The sequence below is a fragment of the Mustela nivalis genome (assembly GCF_964662115.1).
Source record: "Mustela nivalis genome assembly, chromosome: 4".
Classification (NCBI taxonomy): Eukaryota; Metazoa; Chordata; class Mammalia; order Carnivora; family Mustelidae; genus Mustela; species Mustela nivalis.
Window position 1 is genome coordinate 18,125,364 of NC_139023.1, and position 21,720 is coordinate 18,147,083.

General features: G+C 36.4%; 1 protein-coding gene across 35 annotated transcripts in view; it reads right to left on the reverse strand.

Annotated features, from left to right (window-relative positions):
• Nucleotides 1-21,720, reverse strand: part of ADGRL3 (adhesion G protein-coupled receptor L3) — an 820,407-nt gene that overhangs the window by 485,812 nt on the left and 312,875 nt on the right. For 21 of the 35 annotated variants that reach the window (XM_082727882.1, XM_082727890.1, XM_082727888.1 and 18 more), the window contains one exon: nt 14,979-15,182. The exons of the other annotated variants lie outside the window; for them this stretch is intronic. In XM_082727882.1, the coding sequence (XP_082584008.1) occupies nt 14,979-15,182 (204 nt within the window). The remainder of the gene's footprint in view (nt 1-14,978; nt 15,183-21,720) is intronic. 35 annotated transcript variants of the gene reach the window in all.

Sequence of the window (21,720 nt, forward strand, 5' to 3'; positions counted from 1 at the left end):
GAGGCTGTCACAGAATGATGCAAGGCACTCACCTTTCCTCCCTCACCGCCCCCCAACCCCCCCAGGAACCCTAAGGGAATTCCTGAGCAGCTTCCACCAAGCCCAGAAGCAAACAACTGAAATCGGAACTGCAGCCTGTTAGTAAGACCTAAGTTGGACTAGGGGAGAAACTTGGCTCCTGTAGGGTAGAGACCGGGGCAGAGCGTCTCCTGAGATTCTACTGAGATTCAGGTCTGTGAAAGAACATGTGTGCAAACACACATCCTCCTTGTCTATTCTTTTTCTTTCCTTTTTTTGCTTAATAGGCTCATCAGTGATATGCCTTATAAGCACAACAATATCTTGTCAGCTGCCCCCTGCTTTCATAGGTGGTGGTCTATAGATCACAAGTATTTTGCATTTGAATTTTAATTCATATATCATTAAAGAAACATTTATTGACAGGGCGCCTGGGTGGCTCAGTGGGCTAAGCCTCTACCTTCGGCTCGGGTCATGATCTCAGGGTCCTGGGATGGAGCCCCACATTGGGCTCTCTGCTCAGCAGGGAGCCTGCTTCCTCCTCTCTCTCTGCCTGCCTCTCTGCCTCCTTGTGATCTCTGTCTGTCAAATAAATAAATAAAATCTTTAAAAAAAAAACATTTATTGAGCAAATATCATGAGCCACAGATAATAATATTAAGAACCCTAGCAAATACATGGTGAATAAAAAACAGTGCCATATCTCAAGACTCTTATGATCAAGGAGGAAAGTTGTATAAATGCATAACTATATATGATAGTGTAATAAGTTCCTTAATACATTCTGTCAAATGTCGCCTTGTACACTTATACAAGAATGCACAGATCAACACATCTCCATCATTCTTGCTTCTCTATACACCAACAAAAATGAATAAGTTTCCACCAAACCCAAGTCATTTAATCATCTATCAAATCTCTTGATATATTCCCACTATCACAGCAGTCTGATGGTACCTTTTTCTTCAGTAGTGTCAGATCACCTAAGCAGCGGTGCGGGGAGACTTGAACAATGAATGGAGAGATCCCCATTCCCTTCACACTAGAATAACAACCTACATGCAAAATTCCAAAAGGCAAAATCTATATCTCCACCATCTCTGTTCACCGAACTCAATGCCAAGGAATGGCATTTTCTAGCCATGACAAATACTGAAATAAATAGTAACTCATTAAAATGAGGGACGCCAGGCTGGCTCAGTGGGTTAAGCCTCTGCCTTCCGTTCAGGTCACGATCCCAGAGTCCTGGGATCGAGCCTTGCATCTGTCTCACTGATCAGCAGGGGATCTGCTTCCCCACAGGCTCCCCCCTTCTCCCTGCCTCTCTGCCTTCTTGTGATCTCTATCTGGCAAATAAATAAATAAAGTCTTTAAAATGAAACAATTCATATACCCATATAATCTGAGAAGACTTGTTTTGTTTTGTTTTGTTTTGTTTTGTTTTGTTTTGTTTTGTTTTTGAGGATGGGGCAAAACTAGTTACTATATGGAAAGATTTTTACAGTTAATCTTGAAAGGCCCAGGGAACAACTAATCAGCAAAAACAGTCAGAAATGCTATCCAAATTCTCTTCAGTTCCTTTCTACATTTACACTAACCCTTCTGGAACAATTCATACATTTATGTGATTTTTTACCCAAATCGGCTGCTAAAGATCTAATCTACTTTAATTCCCATTATTCTCAAAATTCCTACAGATTGGGCTCATGAACACATAGAAATTTATCATATTGAAAACTAAAATCATTGCTTTCCTCAGAAACCAGTATTCCTTGCCAACTATTTAATTCAATGTACAGATAAGGTATATAAGCATAGGTTGAACTCACAGCCATAAAATATTCTTAAAACCACATGCAATGATTTCAAAGCCTTTTATTTAATATACTCCCTTTTTAAAGAAATAATGAAAGTGCTTTTAGTTTTTCAATTTTAAAGTCTATGGTCACAATGTCTCAAATATTTTGCCCCAAGTATAAATTAAAAGTGTAATTTTGCATATTTCAAAGTAGTTAATGCCTGCATTTATATTCAACTTGCATTTAGATCCATTTATAAATGGAAAAATGCACTTGTCTTCAGGGTTGTAGTAGGCTCAAGAAGGAAAAAGCTTCATACTTCTTTTCCATAATATCAAAGAATTTTAGATTTGGCAAGGGCTTTACAAATAGTAGCCAACCCATTAATTTTATGGATGGGATATTATACAAATTACTTCAATTTACATAGTTCTACAAGTAGCAGATGGTAGATTAATACTAAGGTGACTATTTACATTATCACCCAAATCAGGACACTTTTGAGAATGAAAGAGGACACTATTAGGGATTCCTGCAGGATAACAGGTCTCTCTGGGAAAACCAGGACATATGGTCAGCCTAACTGTAACGCATGCACCGTGTATTTGCCGTTTTATTTGAGACTAGTCAATCTGCCACAGAGACAAGAAACAAACAGGACAGCTAAAACTTATGTGTTACATATACATAATGTATGGGCAGGTAATTTGGGAGGCAGAGGCAGAATCATAAAATGTATTAAGAAAAGACAGTAAGTTAGACGTAAGTCACAGACATAGAATTAATGGAACAGAGGTCTATTAAAAATCAGTAACAAGAACAGAACAAATACGAGTGTTACTTAGAAGTGAAGACCGTAAGCCTTAAATATTCATAAATCCCAGACCACGTCACCTCCAGAGTAACAGTTTCTCATCCCTAAATCTTCCTCCCTTAAGGACATCCATTATCCCCCTCTCTGACCCACAGAGTCTCTGCTTAAAAAACAGATATAAGCCATAGCAGCACAATACATTAAACAGTGAACTACGGCCGTGATCAGGTATACACATACCTGCGTCTCTCCAACAAAGGAAGCCAGTGTTACCTTCGGGTCCCTACAACTACTGAGTTTCCTTGCTTATCTGATCTTTGTAACCACACAATCAGGAAAAGTCACTGATGAGGCAGAAAGGAAATTAGGATATTACAACACTATACAAAACAGAATTAATATGTGATCCTCCTCCAGTCCATCCACGGAACTCTGTGCTAACTGCATGTACATCTACACTATAGCTTTCTCCTTGGCTTCCCACTCCAGAAAAAAAACCACATGATTCCAGAATCTTGTCATCTTGGTCTGTGAGACTTTCACTCCCATGACCTTAGTTATAACTTCTCTAGTAGTTTGTATAAGTTCCCACACAACAGAACGTATCTCAAAAATCTCATTAATTCATTTACTCATTCAACAAACATGAGTGCCTTTCACAGAGCATGCTCAATTTGGGGGTACTTAGAATATAAAGATGAAAGGGACAGTGTCTGCTATTAAACAGAGTCGAAGGAAGAAAACAGATAAGTCAACAGACGAGGTATAATAGTGCTGTCATACCTTAGCTGCCAGGGTTCAAGGAAGCCTTCCCACAGGAAGTGACATCAGACAATATAGAACAGGTTAAAAGAGAGAAGAGAAAAATACACTCACTGACACATTACCTACCGATGCTATGACATTTTTAAGTACATGATACAGATTAACTCATTTAATACCACAGCTCTATGAATTATTATGGTTATTACTCCTATGCAAAAGATACAGAGAGGCTTGGAGAGGTGAGACATTTGGGAAGTAATGGAGTCTGGATTGAACACCAGACATTCTGGCCCAAGAAACAGTCCTCTTTATCATTAAATTATACTGCCTCTTCCCCCAAATACCAAGAACTAAAATATGACTGGGAGTCAGAAAAGCAAAAAAGGGAGAGAAGGGCATGGCCACGAGAGAACCCAAAGCAACAGAGTTAGACGTGGCCTGGGTATAAGGAGTAACTGTAAGAGATGAAGCCATTAAATTGGGAAGGGTCCAGAAAATGAGATTTCTAAAGCTCTTACCAAAATATTTATAATGTCCCATGTCATGTGGCCACATAATTCAAAGTTTGTATCACAATCTTGTACGAGGAAAACAAGTAAATACCTTATGTAGCATGGAAAACAAAAACCAAAACAAGTCTTGTCGTTTTCGATTAACGGTAACTTACTTTAGATTTATAGTTACATCTTATAAACATTTTACAGTCTCTGAACTACAACACAACACAAATAAAGATTTTAACAGAGTGTATATATAATCTAAAATAGAGTTCTAGCCATGGGTTACTTAACCATTTCTACTTTGTTTAAATTTCACACATGTAATTATTATCTACAACCCTATAGATAGGCACTTGTGTATATGTGTATGACAATACTATGCTGCAGTAGATGTTTATTTTAAAATAGTAAGCAGATTTTTATAACAGGAGAAATAAAATATAAGTAAGAAATAAACCAGAAAAATACATATTTTCATAAGCTGTTCAAATAATTCTGCTAGACTCTCTTCCCATTATAAATAATCAAATTATTTTTCATTTTCTATAAGTAATTACATTATTTAATATGCAAAACCAAATTTATAAATATCAGATGAGCAAAATAGTATATATATTTTTCCAGATGTGAAAGTGTGGGATTAAATTACTTATACAAGATTAACAGTTTTGAAGAAAATTAAGAAATCCATCTTTTTGAATTCCTAAGATTTTTAAAAAGTAGAAGTCTTAAGGCATTTACTTTTTAACATAGAAATAAAGGTGTATATAAATATTTTTGTGTGTAAGTAAATGCATTGGAAATAATGTTAATTTTTTTTATATTATAAGCCTAGTTTTGATAAACATAACAATTTTAACGTAGCATTTTTTTTTAAGATTTTATTTATTTATTCGACAGACAGATCACAGGTAGGCAGAGAGGCAGGCAGAGAGAGAGAGGGGAGGAAGCAGGCTCCCTGCTGAGCAGAGAGCCCCATGTGGGGCTCCATCCCAGGACCCTGGGATCATGACCTGAGCCAAAGGCAGAGGCTTAAAACCAATGAACCACCCAGGCGCCCCCGTAGTATATTCTTAAATTCTAAAATGATTTAAGTATTTCAACAAGTCTTCACCTTCTTTTTTGGCTACAGACTACATATAAACATATTTAAATTCATTCAATTAAAACTCATTACAATATATAATATTTAGTTTAATTATTAATGTATAAGTCTGATCCAAAAATATTTTAGAGTTTTTCTTTTAATCTCCAATAGTATTAAACATCCCAGAAGTAAAATTTTTAAATTTGTACTACATACTTTTAAAATGGTTCACTCCAGCACTGCTTTAGCCTGATGTATTATAATTAACTAATGATCAAAAAGGAACAGGGAAAAGCAATCCCCAAATAGGAGAAAATTACTAAACTTAGTCATACTTCCTTGATTCCATCATATATACGCATAAACCTCATCCCCTATTATTTGCTCTATTTATACATAGGGCATTTAAGAAAGACCATGGCATCAATAATTTATCACTGAGAATCAAAAACACTTTCATTTTCTCATCCATTTAGCTCATGCTCTGTCATCATTTTGTATATATGAACTTTCTGTGGATTAGCATTAGTAAAGGCTGCCAGAGGGGCAAAGCATTAAAAAGGTTTGGGACTTCCTCTACCTCACCAACGTGTCGACCGTGATTTGCTCACCTTCAACAGCTTATAATTTTCTCTTCCCTAAGCGTAGGTGTATCCCCAGGATCTCTCATTGCCTATTATCTTCTATGCTTTGGGTAATCTCATAACCCCCGCACGGCCTTAATTATCACCTTTATGTAGAAAACTCCTAACTTGATCACTAGCAAGAACTTTACCCTTGATATTTAGATTCATATCATCGAGTTTGTTTAACCTTTACACTTCTAACCCAGTATTTTGGAGACCAAACTCACCATTTTGCCCTGAAAACCAAAGCTTCCTCTTGACATCCTAATTCTGTGAATGGCACCAACCCAGCCACCGAGGCATCTTTGATTCCCTCATCCTCACTTCCTACAGCCAATTAACCGGTAACCAGGCTCTGCAGATTCAGTCTCTGCAGATTCATGTGCGTGTCTCACACAGTTCATCTTCTCTCCCTCCCCATTGCTAGCTCCCCAGTTCAGACACTCATTACCTTCTGCCCTACAGCAACAACCTGACTGATCTTCTACTTTCAAGTCCCTCTCTACCCGCAAGTTCCCCATATCATCCTGACAGTTTCTAAACTGCAACTCTGATCAAGAGCCTCTGAAGAATTTCAGCTGCAGACGAAATGATGTACAAAGTCTCACCCGGACATTTAAGACCCCCTACAAGATGGTTACAACCTACCCTTCCCCTTCAAACTTCCTGCCTCACTATTTCTTCCCTCATGTCTATATTGCTGGTTAACATCGACTCTTCACTATTCGATGAAAATGACAGAATTCTCTCCAACTAAAATTATGCTCACATAATTCAAGACTTTGGAGGACCCCCATTCTCCAGCACCTCCCACCTGCTTGCAAAGGATCCTAGGGATTTTCCAGAGTTAGTTAAAATACCACATGATCTAAGAAGGCTTTACCATTCTCCCTTCTATGCTACCCATTCTCCCTTCTGTCCTATGCCCCATGCCACACCAGGAATGCCATCTCCTCCTTCTTTAAAATACTACGGCACTTGTGGGACACCGCATTTCACCAAATCATTGTCAAACGCTTACTGATATACTTGGGTCTCCGACAACAGACTACAAATCCTGGAGGAAAGGAAATGCCTTACAGAGTGTTCTATGTACATTACAGGCACAAAGTATGTGGATTAAATTAACTTGAGTTATTTTCTCTTTTAAACGTTTATGTTTAGTTACCCAAGCTATCAACTCATAATGTGCCCAAAGTATAAAGACAGTATTTTAGAATATTACTTTGTCTTTTCTTCAACCCAAACAGAAATATGAACAAGTACTAAATAAATTCACTGAAAATTCTCCGTGGATCTTTCATTTCATATCTCTGGTATAATTATTCCAAAAAAAAAAAAAAGCCAATAAAAAAAGGGTAGGGGTAAATAGTGGTGGATACCACTTACTGGTCTCAAGGACTATATGCTTATCATATTTAATATATTTATATATGATACCTAATCATTACAACAATGTAAGTACTTTTATCATCACACTATACAGAAGAGATAATTTTTTTTCATCACACTATACAGAAGAGATAATTTTTTTTTCAAGCATAAGCCATTGAACCTGGTTAAGACTGCTAAGAAAAAGTGAAGCCGAGACTAGACCTAAATATTTCTGACCCCAAAGCTCAGATAATAATGGTGATTCATGGTACTATTCTCCCCTGTCTCATTCAAAGCAAAATGGTGAGAATGTAATGATATGTCTAATAACCAAGAAAAAGAAATTGCTTCTCAGGTAGTCAATAGTGAGGGAAAGTAATCATAGCAAGGGAAAAGTCATCAATTTAATGAACTATATATATAAAAAAGAAAAAAAATAGAGGGCCTGACCAAGTTTCTATATTTCTGGACTGGAGACTGTATGACAAATGCAGAATCTAAAAGCACAGACATAAGCCAATCTATGAGAGTGTAATGTTTTATACACAGCACCTGTCCTGTCCTCCCTTTCACCTTAATTTAGGGTCAAGGTTTCTCTAAATACAGTGGACGTTTCCTTTGTATCTGGGATACATTGCAGATCTCTTTTGCTACACCCATTAAGTTGAAAGAAAGCAGAAGACAAAGGAAAGGATTTACTAATAATTGACTAATTTATCCTAAGAAGTATCTGTCATTGATAGTGTCAAATTTGCTCCTTTGGGACATCTATACAATTATTAACACATGGCAGGTACTCAAGTAATGAGTTAATGAAACAACTTGCAATAAATTCCTAATTAAATCAAAAGAGCATTTTTTTTTGCCTATATGTTAGTTTAGCTTCTAGTTCCCATTATTCATATTGTTTGTAATAAGAAATATATAATATACATACTTTATAATTTATAAAATATATATAAGATATAATTTCCATAAGCCTTTGAGAAGCTACTCATACCCTTCTCAGACGAAAAAGAGAAAATAATTTAATTTACAGTTTATGTCGAAAGAAACAAAAGAATTTATCATATTTCCCTATTAATTCCTTAAGGCCAAACTCACGAACACATTTATTTTCAACTGGATTCATCATGCTGGTTATTTAAACCATTTGGGAAAGAAACAAGTTCCTACAGAAATGCTTTGAAATCATGTTCAGGGCTGCAAGGTTTATGATTATTTTTTTAACCTCAGTGTTTTACCTGTTTCTGTAGAGACCTATTATCCTTCTCCCATATCAAAGTATAATATGGCCCTAGATGTATATAAGAATTCTAAAGAGTAATGAGCAAATAATGTTTTGAATATTAATTAGACCTAACTTTTTGTCTACCTTAGCAAACCTCACTGTAAGACAAAAGTGAACAGGGTCTTTCTTCTGAAATAATACTACAGTAATATAAAATAAAAAGCTAAAACAGCACTTTGAAGACCACATTATACTGTTCTCTTGCAGTAACAAATTACATCCAGAAGACTGAGATTGTAAAACAGAGATTTTTCCATTGCTATAGCAATATTAATCTGTCCTTCTGTGACAAGTTCCTTCATCTCCATATTGCCCTATGAACACCTAAGTCTTTACCTACATATGCCAGACTATAATGTAATAACAAAATTACAAAAAATTTGGGAGTAGGGGGAGTAAAAATATGAGAACACGCCAGAAGGATTACTTATCAAAGTCAATATAAGCAACACTAACAAAAACAGTAAGAGTAACAGTCTCAGATTTTCCAATGATCATCAGTTATAGCAAAGGCAAATATAAAAACCAGACAGAAGTGATGAGTAATTGTTCACTATATGCCCGTGCTTAACTTTCAGGACATTCTGTTTGAGAATCAAGAGAAAGGTAACTGTTCTGTCAGGAATAGGGCTTGGGGGGCACCTGGGTGGCTCAGTGGGTTAAAGCCCCTGCCTTCAGCTCAGGTCATGATCTCAGGGTCCTGGGATCGAGCCCCACATTGGGCTCTCTGTTCAGCAGGGAGCCAGCTTCCCCCTCTCTCTCTGCCTACTTGTGATCTCTGTCAAATAAACAAAATCTTAAGAAAAAAAAATAGGGCTTGGGATGGGTGAATACGAAGGAAAATCAATACAATTCAACCCTACATCGAATTTTTAGCTAAGCTGAAGAGGACTCAAGCGCATAGGACATTCCAATCAGCAAAGATAATATCATTCGCAAAGAATCAGAGAGAAAGGGGCATAGTTTGCTGACAGAACTTCCATGAGGCTGAAGAGTAAGACATACATGGCAATGTCGTCTGCGATAAGAGAAAATGTGTTGCCTACTAATCGTATTTTCTAGATGCATATGCTCTGGCCTGTAGGTTTTAAAGCATCTCACATTTACCACTCCCTGTTCCTCATTTATTCCAGTGCCATTGATTTACCCTATCATGTTGGTTGAGTTCATGGTATATAAAAGAATTGACTCCATTCCCAAATCATTTTGTTCAACAAGTAACCCAGCAAAAGAGTTTTTGCCACACTTTCCCTGCCTCTATCAGTTTGTTACAATACCGTTACCTGTACAATGAGGTGAGCTCTTCAGCTATGGTCTTAGATTCATGACTTTGAAAATGCTTACTTTCTTAGTACAGTTTTGATTTTTTAGACTCTTACCCACTGAGAATATTAGACATCTCTTTAGGAAATAGTATCCCTTTACAATGTCATCAAAGGATAGGCTAGTCTCATAATCAGTTTTAAATAAATCAAGATTCATTTTTGAGGTACTCTCAAAAGATACATGGAGATTATCTTTTGTTATTATTTTATTAAATGATGTGTCATGTTATGCTGTTAATAAGTACAAATATGAGCAAATTAGTGTCCTGTACTCTTCCAAATTTTGACATGGAACATTGTACTAAGAACTGAAAGAATGTCAAATATATCTAAGCTGTAGATCAACTGTCCGAACTGCTCAACCTGTTTCCCTGCCACAGGACTGAGAAGTATACTTACTGCAAATGCCCATCTGTGATAAGAATTCTGTTTCTTGTTGTCTCATGGGAACACAAGAGAGCTCAAAGTCAGATCTAATCTTGGCTCCACTCTAACCCTGCTAGGTATCACTGGGAGGTAGAGGAAGGATTGAATAAAACTCCTAGGAGATGCCCTTTTGTTTCAGAGTATCTTATCATACCTAAGACAAAATAGAATGCCTCACAAAGAATGGTAAATTTTTTTTTCTTTTTGATGAGAATCACTTATGATCAACAAATAGCATTTTTAATTATCTTTTTTATCTTTTTTTTTTCAAGATTTGTATATTGTATTTAAGATACAAGCTTTTATTTATTTTTTTTTTAAAGATTTTATTTATTTATTTGAAAGACGGAGATCACAAGTAGGCAGAGAGGCAGGCAGAGAGAGAGAGAGAGGGAAGCAGGCTTCCTGCGGAGCAGGGAGCCCGATGCGGGGCTCGATCCCAGGACCCTGAGATCATGACCCGAGCCAAAGGCAGCAGCCCAAACCACTGAGCCACCCAGGCGCCCCTAAGATACAAGCTTTTAATTAGGGGCCCAAAAGTTACGCTTCTCTTCAAAGGAATGTGTTGAAGAAGTTACTTATAACAACATCATTCCAGACCATCATTCTCTGTTTCATCTTATCTTTCTTACCTCAGTAAGTGGTACAGTCACTCATCATGCTTTCTTTTAAGCTAGAAACCTCTTTGTCCTCTGAGTTTTTTTTTTGGTCTAGTCACACATCCCATGAATCTCTAACTCCTATCCATTGATCCTCATTATTACTAATGTCACTCACTCTTTGAGTCAGGGCTAGCATCATTTCTTACTTGACTCAATAGAATAACCTTCCTATCTCCAGTCTTGAAGTCTCTAGTTCATTGTTTAATACAGGCAGCAGGTCAGTATTTGCTTAATGCCTGTAAGATTAATTTAATTGTTCCCTCACTCCCATTAGCAAAAGTCTCAACTCTACGTAACGTTGTATCATGCCATCCTGATCAGATCTTTAACCACTTCTGCATATAATTTCTGCTCATACATTTAGAACTCCCTCTCGAACATGCACAGACCAAATCTTGTGTTTATCATACTTATACAAACAAGGTTCTTGGCCTCTTTGGTTATAGGGTAAGATATCCCCTAGCAAGCACCTGCCACACCATACTCTCCTATTGTGTCCCGGTGCTCACTGAGAGATTGGAGTTTGAGTTTCCTGTCTGTGTCAAATTGGACTTAGCCCAGTATCCAGCAGGCATTTATGCTCAATCCAGCATCATTGAAAAAATAAAAAAGGGCAAGAGTGAACTATGGAACATCCGGTATTTTATAATTTAGATCAATTGTACTTTTGTTTAAAGTAACAAAACAAATCAAAATGGAGTTTTCTACTTATAATTATCATAAAAGCATTCCCATTTATAAACATAAAAACCCGAGAATGGGAAAAATGAGAAAAAAAAATGATGGCAGAATTTGATTTGATTCTCCCAAAGGACGGATAGAATACACAAGTTCCTTGTAAAAGCATTTTGGCTCTTGCAAAGGTAAGCTTTAAAATGAGCACAGGGTAGCGTTTTTTATAACTTGTCAAGATTTAAATGCTTTTGCTGCATTCTGAGAGAACACCCCTATGAACTCTGCACACTCCATGTGTGGCTTGCAGGAGGGTTATTTGTAGATCATCTCAATGAACTTATGCATCTGCAGGAGAATCACAATTAAACCAAGGAAAATCCTGATAAAAAACACATTTACATTCCTTTGGTTTCAAGGAAAAGTCTTGATATCTAGTCATTAACTGGGCAATCTGCCCTCAGACTTCCTTCTGCCTTAATGTGCTAAGGAGAAACATGTCTTCTGAGAACAATGTTTTTAAACTCTTTATGCTTTGCTGCTCTACTGTGAAGTCCTAATTCCTGTGAATCCAAACACTCATTAACTCTTAAGAACGGTTATTAGCTATCCTGAGTCAAAGGAATATAAAATTTAAAAAAGGACAAAGTTTAATTTCAAGCCAATAAAAAGATTTATTTTTTTTAAATGTTGTTAGGATGGCTTTTGTTGGGTTTCTCCACAGTTGTCTGGCTATCTATAGGACAAATACGAAGGTTAATATTTTTAAAAGGAGCATCAATTTGATTTTTCAATTAAAAATAACATTAATATGTCTTTATATTGATTTCTGAGTTTTCTGTATCTTAAATTATCTTGCTTCTGTAGCAAACAGTTGTTTATATTTTAAGAAATGTGGAGGAATAAAGAAGGGGAGGGAGCCAGAATTCACTGGACATCTTCTTGTTTGCATTCTTTCCTGTCTTTTCAACTTGAAGAGCTCAAAGTAATATGGTATTTTTCCTTTCACTTTCATTTTTAATACGTGTCCAAGCATTCCAGCTGTATGTATCAGCTTATGTATCAAAAAAGATAATGCCCCTGTAATATTTACTTTTTTTTTCTTCTTTATTTTTTCTTTAGGGAGTACTAGAAGATGACCTTCAGATGCTCTTTACCTCACTGATAAAATTACTTTTGCACCAAAGCAACTTTCAAAAAATATTGTCTCCTTATAAAAGATTAACATGATTCTGCAGATTCCTTTTAAAATCACATGACATTGACCTCAGTCTCCGCTTATGAGATCCCATACCTGTGCTTTCTTTTCTGTCTAAAGCAAAATATAATGAAATTTTCCTATTTGTAAGTTGAGAGAAAAGCATGATTTAGAACCCATTACTGTACTGAAAGTTGTCACATACATAGCAAAAAGTAAAAGCTAGTAACATAGAAAAATCTTATTAAACTATAAATGTTGGGAACCATTTAAATTCAGCCAACTTCTTAGCAAAAGTTCTATAGATAAAAGTATTCTGACTGATATTGATCTTTTTTCTCCTCAAAATTGAGTTGCCAGCAGACGTGTGTGTGTGTGTGTGTGTGTGTAAATGTTAGCTGCTGGCTTGAATAATTATAACATTTACTCAAAAATTAAACTTTGTTTTTGGATTCCTTCCTCAGGACTACTAGAAAATGTGATGAATGTACATGCATTGAAAGAAATTAAATAATATTAATTTTGTATTATTATTTTAAAATATAAATCAAAAGCCAACATCATAAGGAAAATTTTGCAACTGTTGAAGCATATTCTGTGAAAAATATGACTGCATCCAATATAGACACTTCAGGTTTGAAATGATAATACAAAACAAAGAGCAGGAGAAGAAAAATAAAAAAGAATTTCTTAAAGAATGTTTACTATACATTTCCCGTTTTTTGCTGAACACACTGGAAACAACTGCACACATGTCTGTGGAAGTACATGCACTGCGCATCACTAATCATCAACACCAAGGAAGGAATGTGAATCTAGATGGAAAGATTCTAGGCCACTGACTGAACTAGGTGACTGAGCACAGAGCCAACATGAAGGCCAAGTCACTCTCACACTTACTCTTTCTATGTAGCTGCAGTATTTGAAGTGGTAGGTTTAACTCTGACATGTCAGAATTGAAAATCCATCTCAGATGGGTTTACGGTCTTTTTCTGTTGGTCCCTAAGCTGAAAACCAAGTTTTCCAGCTTATTTTACCAGGGAATACGGTTATGGGGTCAAGAAGATAAGCTCAGTGCTATTTTGTGTTCCTTTGCCCGTATTTCTTGTATGAATATCCCCTTGAAGAAATTATGGAGTAGGAGAGGTGACACTGTTTTAGGAAAAGACTCGATAATTATGGTTCCCCTAGCCAAATGCTTCCCAGCCTTTCTCATGTAGTTTACAAATAAAACTTTTAATATGGTATATAATATAATGTAATATAATATAATATAATATAAATGTATTTCATATATATAATATATATGAAAAGTATATATGAAATATATACATATTGCATTCATATAAGCTTATAAATTGTTTAAATATTATCAAAGAACATTAACAAAAATATATCATGTATATAAAGAAAATGTATATTATATATCACATTATACTTTTATATTATATTATATTATATTATATTCCCTATAGGAAATAAGAGGGATAGGAGTACTTGTATGGAGTTTAGTGAGAAAAAATGCATTGCCTAAGTATTGGATAAATTATTGGGGAAAGAACAGTATTGAATTTTTCCAAGTATTCTATTTCTCACTAGAGCTTCAAGAGATGGATATCAGGAGCGCCTGGGTGGCTCAGTGGGTTAAAGCCTCTGTCTTCGGCTCAGGTCATGATCTCAGGGTCCTGGGATCGAGCCCTACATTGGGCTCTCTGTTGAGCAGAGATCTTTCTCCTCTCTCTCTGCCTGACTCTGCCTACTTGTGATCTCTCTTCTCTTTAAAAAAAAAAAATAAAAATAAAAAATAAAAAATGAAAAAAAAATGGAAAAAAAAAAGAGAGAGAGAGATGGATGTCATTCACTGCATTTGCCAGGTGCAAAGAAAATAATATAAAGTGCTGTCAACATTTTCATAAGAAAATTATGTTGCTTTTATAACTATCACTTTTCTCTCAGATTTTATGCTTTAAATGACTATACACAATTCCCAACCAAGATGTGTTCATCCTACTCTCCTCAAAAACTTGGTAGTTTCCACTGATGAGATTTTTTTCGTTCCCCAAACACGCAGATGATCAGAAATGTTAAAATTTGTCTTTTACAAGCATCACATTTTACAATAGTTGAAATGGTCACTAAAAGTAATTTGAAATTTCCTGCGATACTGCAGAGCTATTTCAAACCCATTCAGAAATTTAAAGTCAAACATTTCGGCATAATGAGGAGGCTCTAGCGCAGACCAAGCATGCAGGGTTCAACGACTTGCCGGGAGACCGCCAGATGCAGACAGACATCAGCCCCATTGAGCGGATGCTGACGGGAACAAATGAGAAGACACATGTGTGGCACTGCCTGGGGCGGAGCCCTCCAGCAGTCCCTGCCCAGCCACCCCCAACCCCCTCTCCCCACCGCTGGCCGCACCTTGGGCTGCACTCTGGGCTCCTTGGGCACCTGGACCACGACCTCCTCTGGTAGCTCCACGGGGCCCTTGTCCACGATGAGTAGTGGCCCGCTCTGCGCCTGGTTGCTGAAGGAGATGTCTGGGTGGGAGAGCGCCTCCGGGGCTGCGCTCAGCATGTCGCAGTGGAGCAGGCAGGGCTGGATGTCGCTCACTGTGCTTGCCACCTGCGGGGACCGCAGGGCGCACCATCAGACTCCGCTCAGCTCAGGCCCGCTGCAGAGGAGCCCAGCTAGAGGCTATTCCCGAGGCTGCTCTCTGCCGCAGGCCCTAGTCCCTGGACTCCAGCCACCCCAGGCCCCACTCAGATAACCCTGGAGCTGAGAAGAACACATCCCCGTCCCCCAGTGTCGTGCGGATTGTGTATTTTCTGTCCTAGCTAAACACCACCTCAACCTAATCCTTAGCAGTAATTGGAAAATTAGACATAATTATTGAAAGCAGAGAAAGCTACTTGAAAAAAATATAAATTTTATATTTTATAGATTCACAGCATTCTGCTGTAAAATTATAGCCATTAAATTCTCTAAGTATAAATAAAAATGTTACTAAGTATTTACACACAAAAAGCTTGATAAGGTAGTGGGTGCCGAAAGTTTCAAAGAGGGGTTTGTTTATTTATTTATTTATTTTATTAGTCTCGTTTTGTTTGTTATGTTGTTACATTTACATGGATTGTTTTATATTTATATGTTTCAGGTAATTTAACATTTTTTGAAAGATACTGTATTAAGATCTGTGATGAACATTAGGGTGAAAAAGATATACATACATTTTTGCCATTTAAATACACAGTGATTTTACTGACAAATGGTACATATTACATAAATGAATAAATATGGAAGACCAAGACAATAATGAAAAAATAAAATTATACACATATGATTTTTTTAATAATTCACAAAACAGTCATACATTATATGCTATGAAAAACAGAGCTATTTAAGTACAGGTTTGTTTTGTTTTGTTTTTTTAATTTTCTGATGCATTGATACCCGAGATACACATTTTTCTACACTAACTGCAGCTAGTTTTATAAACAGGAATGGTAATGAAAATATTCCTACTACCAGAAAGAAATAGACTTTACAAGGAAAAAGACTTTGCTTTACACAATTATTTTTAACATACTATAACATGCATAGTTAAAAACACATTAAAAATGCTATCTGACTACCATTCAGAACTCAGGAGAGAAACTAGGAAATTCAATAAAACAAGAGAATTTTATGATCATCTTTCTAACACTCTAAGTTTATACAGTGGTGCTATAATTTCTTGACATATAAAATTTGCAAATTAAGACTGAAATATATGTTCTCTCCCAAATCACAAGAAACTAACCCTTATACAAAACAAAAATATTAAGAAATTTGTCCAACAACCCATCTTCCATGAAAAAAAAAAAAAAAGTTTAGAATAGAACTAGCCAGTCTACAACATAACTAAGTTTAATATTGTTCTGAAACATCATTTTTATTTCTACCAACTATAATGAGTGAATATTAAAATATCCGGGCAAAAAGTAATCTCTGCAATTTTGCTAGATTGTGTAAATGAAAAAGGTGTCAAAGAAAGAAACAAGTTTTAAAACCAAAATGTTGTGAAAATCAAAATATCTAAAAAAATTATCTCCTTTGTTTAACTCCAATGCTGTATTTTCTAAACTTCTGACTTCTAAAATATCCCTCTCCTCACTGCCCAAAATAGGACTACTTTTTAATTATTTTTTACATGATATATACAGGTATGTTTCCCCTAATATCTTTATAAACTACACTATGGAAAGAAATTAGCAAAAGATGATAAAGCTGTATTTTCCTACAAGCTTCAGTTATAATAGAGTTGAAAGTTTTCACCCTCAGCCAAGTTAATGTCTAAGGACATTTGGAGTGAAGGAACGTGAACTTATTTGTTCATTCGACAAATATTTATTGTGTTTACATTGTGTGCTAGGTCTTTTTCTTGGTGGTAGAGATTCTGGTAAGCAAAAGAGATCACATGTCTACTTAAATGAATCATCTATTCTGGTGTAGAAGAATATACTAACAGGTAAGCAATTTTTAAAAAGTTTAGAAATATAAGTAATCTACAGAAAGTTTAAATAGAGTAATATGTAAGGAAACCCTGTTTCGGGTTTTATGGAAGACTTATGTTTGGGAGTAAAAATTTAAACTGAGATCTCAATGAAATTGGAAGTTGCTAGCCATAAAAAAAGAGAGAGAGAGAGAGAGAGAGAAGAAAAGAAAAAAGAAAAAGAAGAAAAAAGAAAAGAACGAAGAAAAGAAAAGAGAAAAGAAAAGAAAAAAGAAAATAAAAGTCAGGAGTAAGAGCATTCCAGGCTGCTGCAATTTCTCAGGTTGGAACTACCTCAGGTCTAGTCAAGAAATAGCCCAATGATGGCACCTGGGTGGCTGTCATTAAGAATCTGCCTTCATCTCAGGTCAAGATCCCAGGATCCTAGAATCAGGCCCCGCATCGGGCTTCCTGCTCAGTGGGAAGCTTGCTTCTCCCCCTCCCTTGTGTTCCCTCTCAAGTTTCTCCCCCTGTCAAATAAATAATAAACAAATCTTAAAAAAAAAAAGAAAGAAAGAAAGAAAGAAAGAAAGAAAGAAAGAAAGAGCACAATGGCCAATGAATCTATAAGTAGTAGGCTGGGAGAAGAATGTTCTGGAATGAGATCAAAGAGCTAAGCTACAGCCAGAGCATGAGCTCATACTGAATGAGGTTCCTGAGAAGGAAGCACAGGGCAGGACAGGGAAATAGACTTGGAAATAGTGACCTCTCCTAAACTAGAGATTATTTTGGGAAAGGTCAATTTCTAGAGTAAGTAGAGAATGACAAAGGATTTTAAATGCATACGAGGAGGAATCACCATGAGCTGCAAAGTGTAATAATACTTTCTGTATTTAAAGAAAGAATCTATGCTTACACAAAAAGAACAAATTCACGAGAAAGCAAGATCCAGAGACCTAGAAGAAACAGGTTTGGATTGGAGAATAGAATGATTTCACAGCGCAAGACGGAGGGATACAATATATCAGAAAAGTTTAGTAGACTTTGTTAAATTGAAGGAAATTAGGCTCTGATTTGTTCCATGAAACTGGAGACTCTACGCGTCTATAGATTGGAGGCTCCTTTAACTTCTCTACCAAAGGACCCAGTGTCTGCAATCCGTGGCAGCCGCGGTGGACTGGCTCTTACACTGCCCACAAGGACAAGGGCTATCAGAACAGACCCCGAATCTGGACTTCTGTTTTAAAAATACTGGATATGTTACACTTAAAATACTGTATGACTTCGGAAGAAATATTTATTTGAGTTATAAATATAAATCTCATTTGTCTTCCTGAAGTTATTACGAAAATAAGTTTTCAAGATAAACATCACGGTTTTAAGTCTGGTATTCCATTAGAGGCTCAGAATCTGAGGTCTGGAAAGAATCATGAGACTCACACGCTAGCTAATAGCCCCGAGGGCATGACCTCTAAAAAACTTGGAAACAAAATTTGCATGTAAGAGGCACTGATCAGAAGCTCAGTCTGTCCTTGGGCAGCCAATTCCATCTGAGGCAGTAAGTTCTTCCTCCCGAGGAGAAAGGTGATATCTATACCCAGGCATTCTCCAACCCACTTGTCTGAAATCCATACAAATAGGCTGCACAAAATAAATTCTGTTCCCAGAAGGTACTTATCATCCAGTATATTTGAGGAGAGCCTTCATGTCCTAAATGTCTCTTTTCCTCTTCAGATTAATGAGGAGAAAGATAATTTAGAAGCACACACACAACCTCCCTCCCACCTTACTCCTCTCCCTTCTCCATTTGAGATCGTGTTTTGAAACTCTGTTGTATGGATTCGAAGGTATCTCAAAGGTAATTCTGGTTTGGGGGCAAGAGGTAATGGTAAGGCCACCATATCTTCTTTTTTTCTTTCTAACCTTCTTCAGAAAGAGAGACATTGTATCTTATTTCCTTTAAGAAGTACACATCTCATTAAGACTTTGTATTTTTAAAAAAGAGAGATTCGCTACTAGTTTACAAATTCAAATTGCTTTCATCATAAGTAATATTCAATACTCATCATAAGTAATATGAGTCATTGCCGTATCCAAATTGTCTACATAATCAGTGCATACTCGGGTTTTTCACTATGTAAACACTTTGATTCTGTTTTCCCTAGTGGGAAGCATGAAATATGAAAATTAATATTTCACAATCTACTGAAATGATCAAAATATTTCCCCATGTTTATGTTAGTCTCCAAACATCAAAAGCCATCAGAGCACCAAAGTTCCTGAATAATAGTCTGGGGTGAACTTAAGGCAAGAATTAAGAAAAGGAAAAATAATGTGCACATAAGATGTAAAGTCTGTAAGATGTAAACTCCATATGATACCAGTACCAGAGTTTGCATCTTGTCTGTGGAGCTTAAAATTGAAGTAAATATCAAAAAAATCATATTTTTAATGGTATATAGTTTCTGAGATCAAGATTTGTAAATAATAAAAATACTAAGTAAACATTTTTCTAACCAATTTTAACTGCTACTCTTTTCTTGTTCTCCTTCGATTAATAGCTATGTAATTCAGCCAATTATTCAGCTTCTTCCTCCAAATATCTATTGATCATGATATTAAGCATTGGATCTCAACAAAACCATGGGTTGTCATACTATTTATAAGGTGAGACAAAGGCCAACAATAATACAGCACCAAAGAGTATTTATCAGAACTACAAGCGATTTAAGTTTCAAACACTAAGGATGTTTCTCACAAGTCATTTGTTTCTGTGTTTGGGAGCAATATTTTAACATGTTTTTAAAATCACTAGCTAATTATGAACCTTTATTGAGTTGGAAATGTACTACAATTACAATGATGTAGTTCATCTTTGTATTAACCCTAACCCACTATTCAATTTTATCTTTTACTATTATCTCTAGGTTAACATAAACACAATACTTTTTTTTTCCTTTAAATGAAACTATAAAAATTTTACTTATTTTGTCTTATAATATTCTAGCTCATTCGTCTATATGTTGTTTAGGTGGGTTTATTTATCATTTAAATCATAGGTCTTTGAAATAAGGCAAATGCTCGGAAGTCATTAAAATGTCTTTGGAAGAAGCCACCACGAGAAGTTTATGAGATTTTTGAGTTTCTCTTCTATGAACTATTTCAAATGTCAGTGCATCATTGGATTGACGGCTCTAAATCTATTTTTTTTCACCTTAATATTACTGATATTATTATCTATGACTCACTGGATATGAGTATTCATAGAGCTAGTGTGTTCAGCTAACTGTAAAGTGCTGTATAAATGCTAGAAATTATCCTGAAATACTTATATGGATGATTGATGAGGGATGTCTAATCCCACTTCCGTGTAACATACATATTACCAGGAGAGAAAGAGGTAGAGTGCAGGAGGAATAAGAACGTGGGGAAGGAGGTATCAGCGAAGAAGAGAGGGAAAGAGAGAGAGAGGTAGAGACAGACTAGCAGACTCTTGCTTCTGCTTCTTTTCTTGTCAGTAAAGGCATTATTCCAATTCCACTTCCTTATGCATATTGAAAGGCACTACCTGTCCCCCACTACCTCCATTTTGGCCATATAAGAAGATTACTTTGTTCCTGATTTCTCCCTAAGGTGTAGGTTGTAGGTGGCAGGTGTATCATTTCTTTACCCGCAGGGTAGTAAGCTCTAGCAATAGTGATAGAGTTTCAATCCAAGCACCTGACAAGGAATCCACCAGGTAGAAATTACAACATGGAAGTTCGAACACAGAAAAATCTGTTTCATTCTGGTTCTCAAAAGAAAATGGTTCTGTAGTGATAAATGCCACTTGTGTCTGATGAAGCAACTTTCATAACATACATGGATATTATTCAATTTAACTCAAAGTACTTCTTGTCCAGACTGAATTGTTTCCTGAAACAGTGGTATGCCCTATGTGGTAAGCAATTTCCCTTCAAACTGGGTTCCTTACTCCTCTTCTCTACAACACAGCTTGTTAGAGTAAAATAAAACATATTATGGCTAAACTGTTACCACGAGACTGAACAATCAAGATATAAAAACTGTATGATATTCTGAGACTAGTGGAAGAGTCAAACATTGGTTATGAATAAAGCTAAAGGGGAACTTAATCCCTATTTGTTAAAAAATAAAAGAGCACTTAAAGAATACTTTTTTTTTTTTTAAGATTTTATTTATTTGACAGACAGAGATCACAAGTAGGCAGAGAGGCAGGCAGAGAGAGAGAGGAGGAAGCAGGCTCCCCACTGAGCAGAGAGCCTGATGTGGGGCTCCATCCCAGGACCCTGGGATCATGACCTGAGCCGAAGGCACAGGCTTTAACCCACTTTAACCAGGCGCCCCTAAAGAATACTTTTTAATTGGCTTTCAGGTCTGGCATCTTTCATATCCTAAAAGTAGAGGGAAAAATTGTGGTTCATTCATTGTAATAGTTGCCTAGATTGTAAAACTGTGATGTAAATATCTCAAACATTTGTTAAAATGAGTGAAGTTTCTGCTGTTATAAATTTCTTTTTAAAAATTTAGCTTCTGGGCGCCTGGGTGGCTCAGTGATTAAGCCGCTGCCTTCAGCTCAGGTCATGATCTCAGGGTCCTGGGATCGAGTCCCGCATCGGGCTCTCTGCTCGGCAGGAAGCCTGCTTCCCTCTCTCTCTCTCTCTGCCTGCC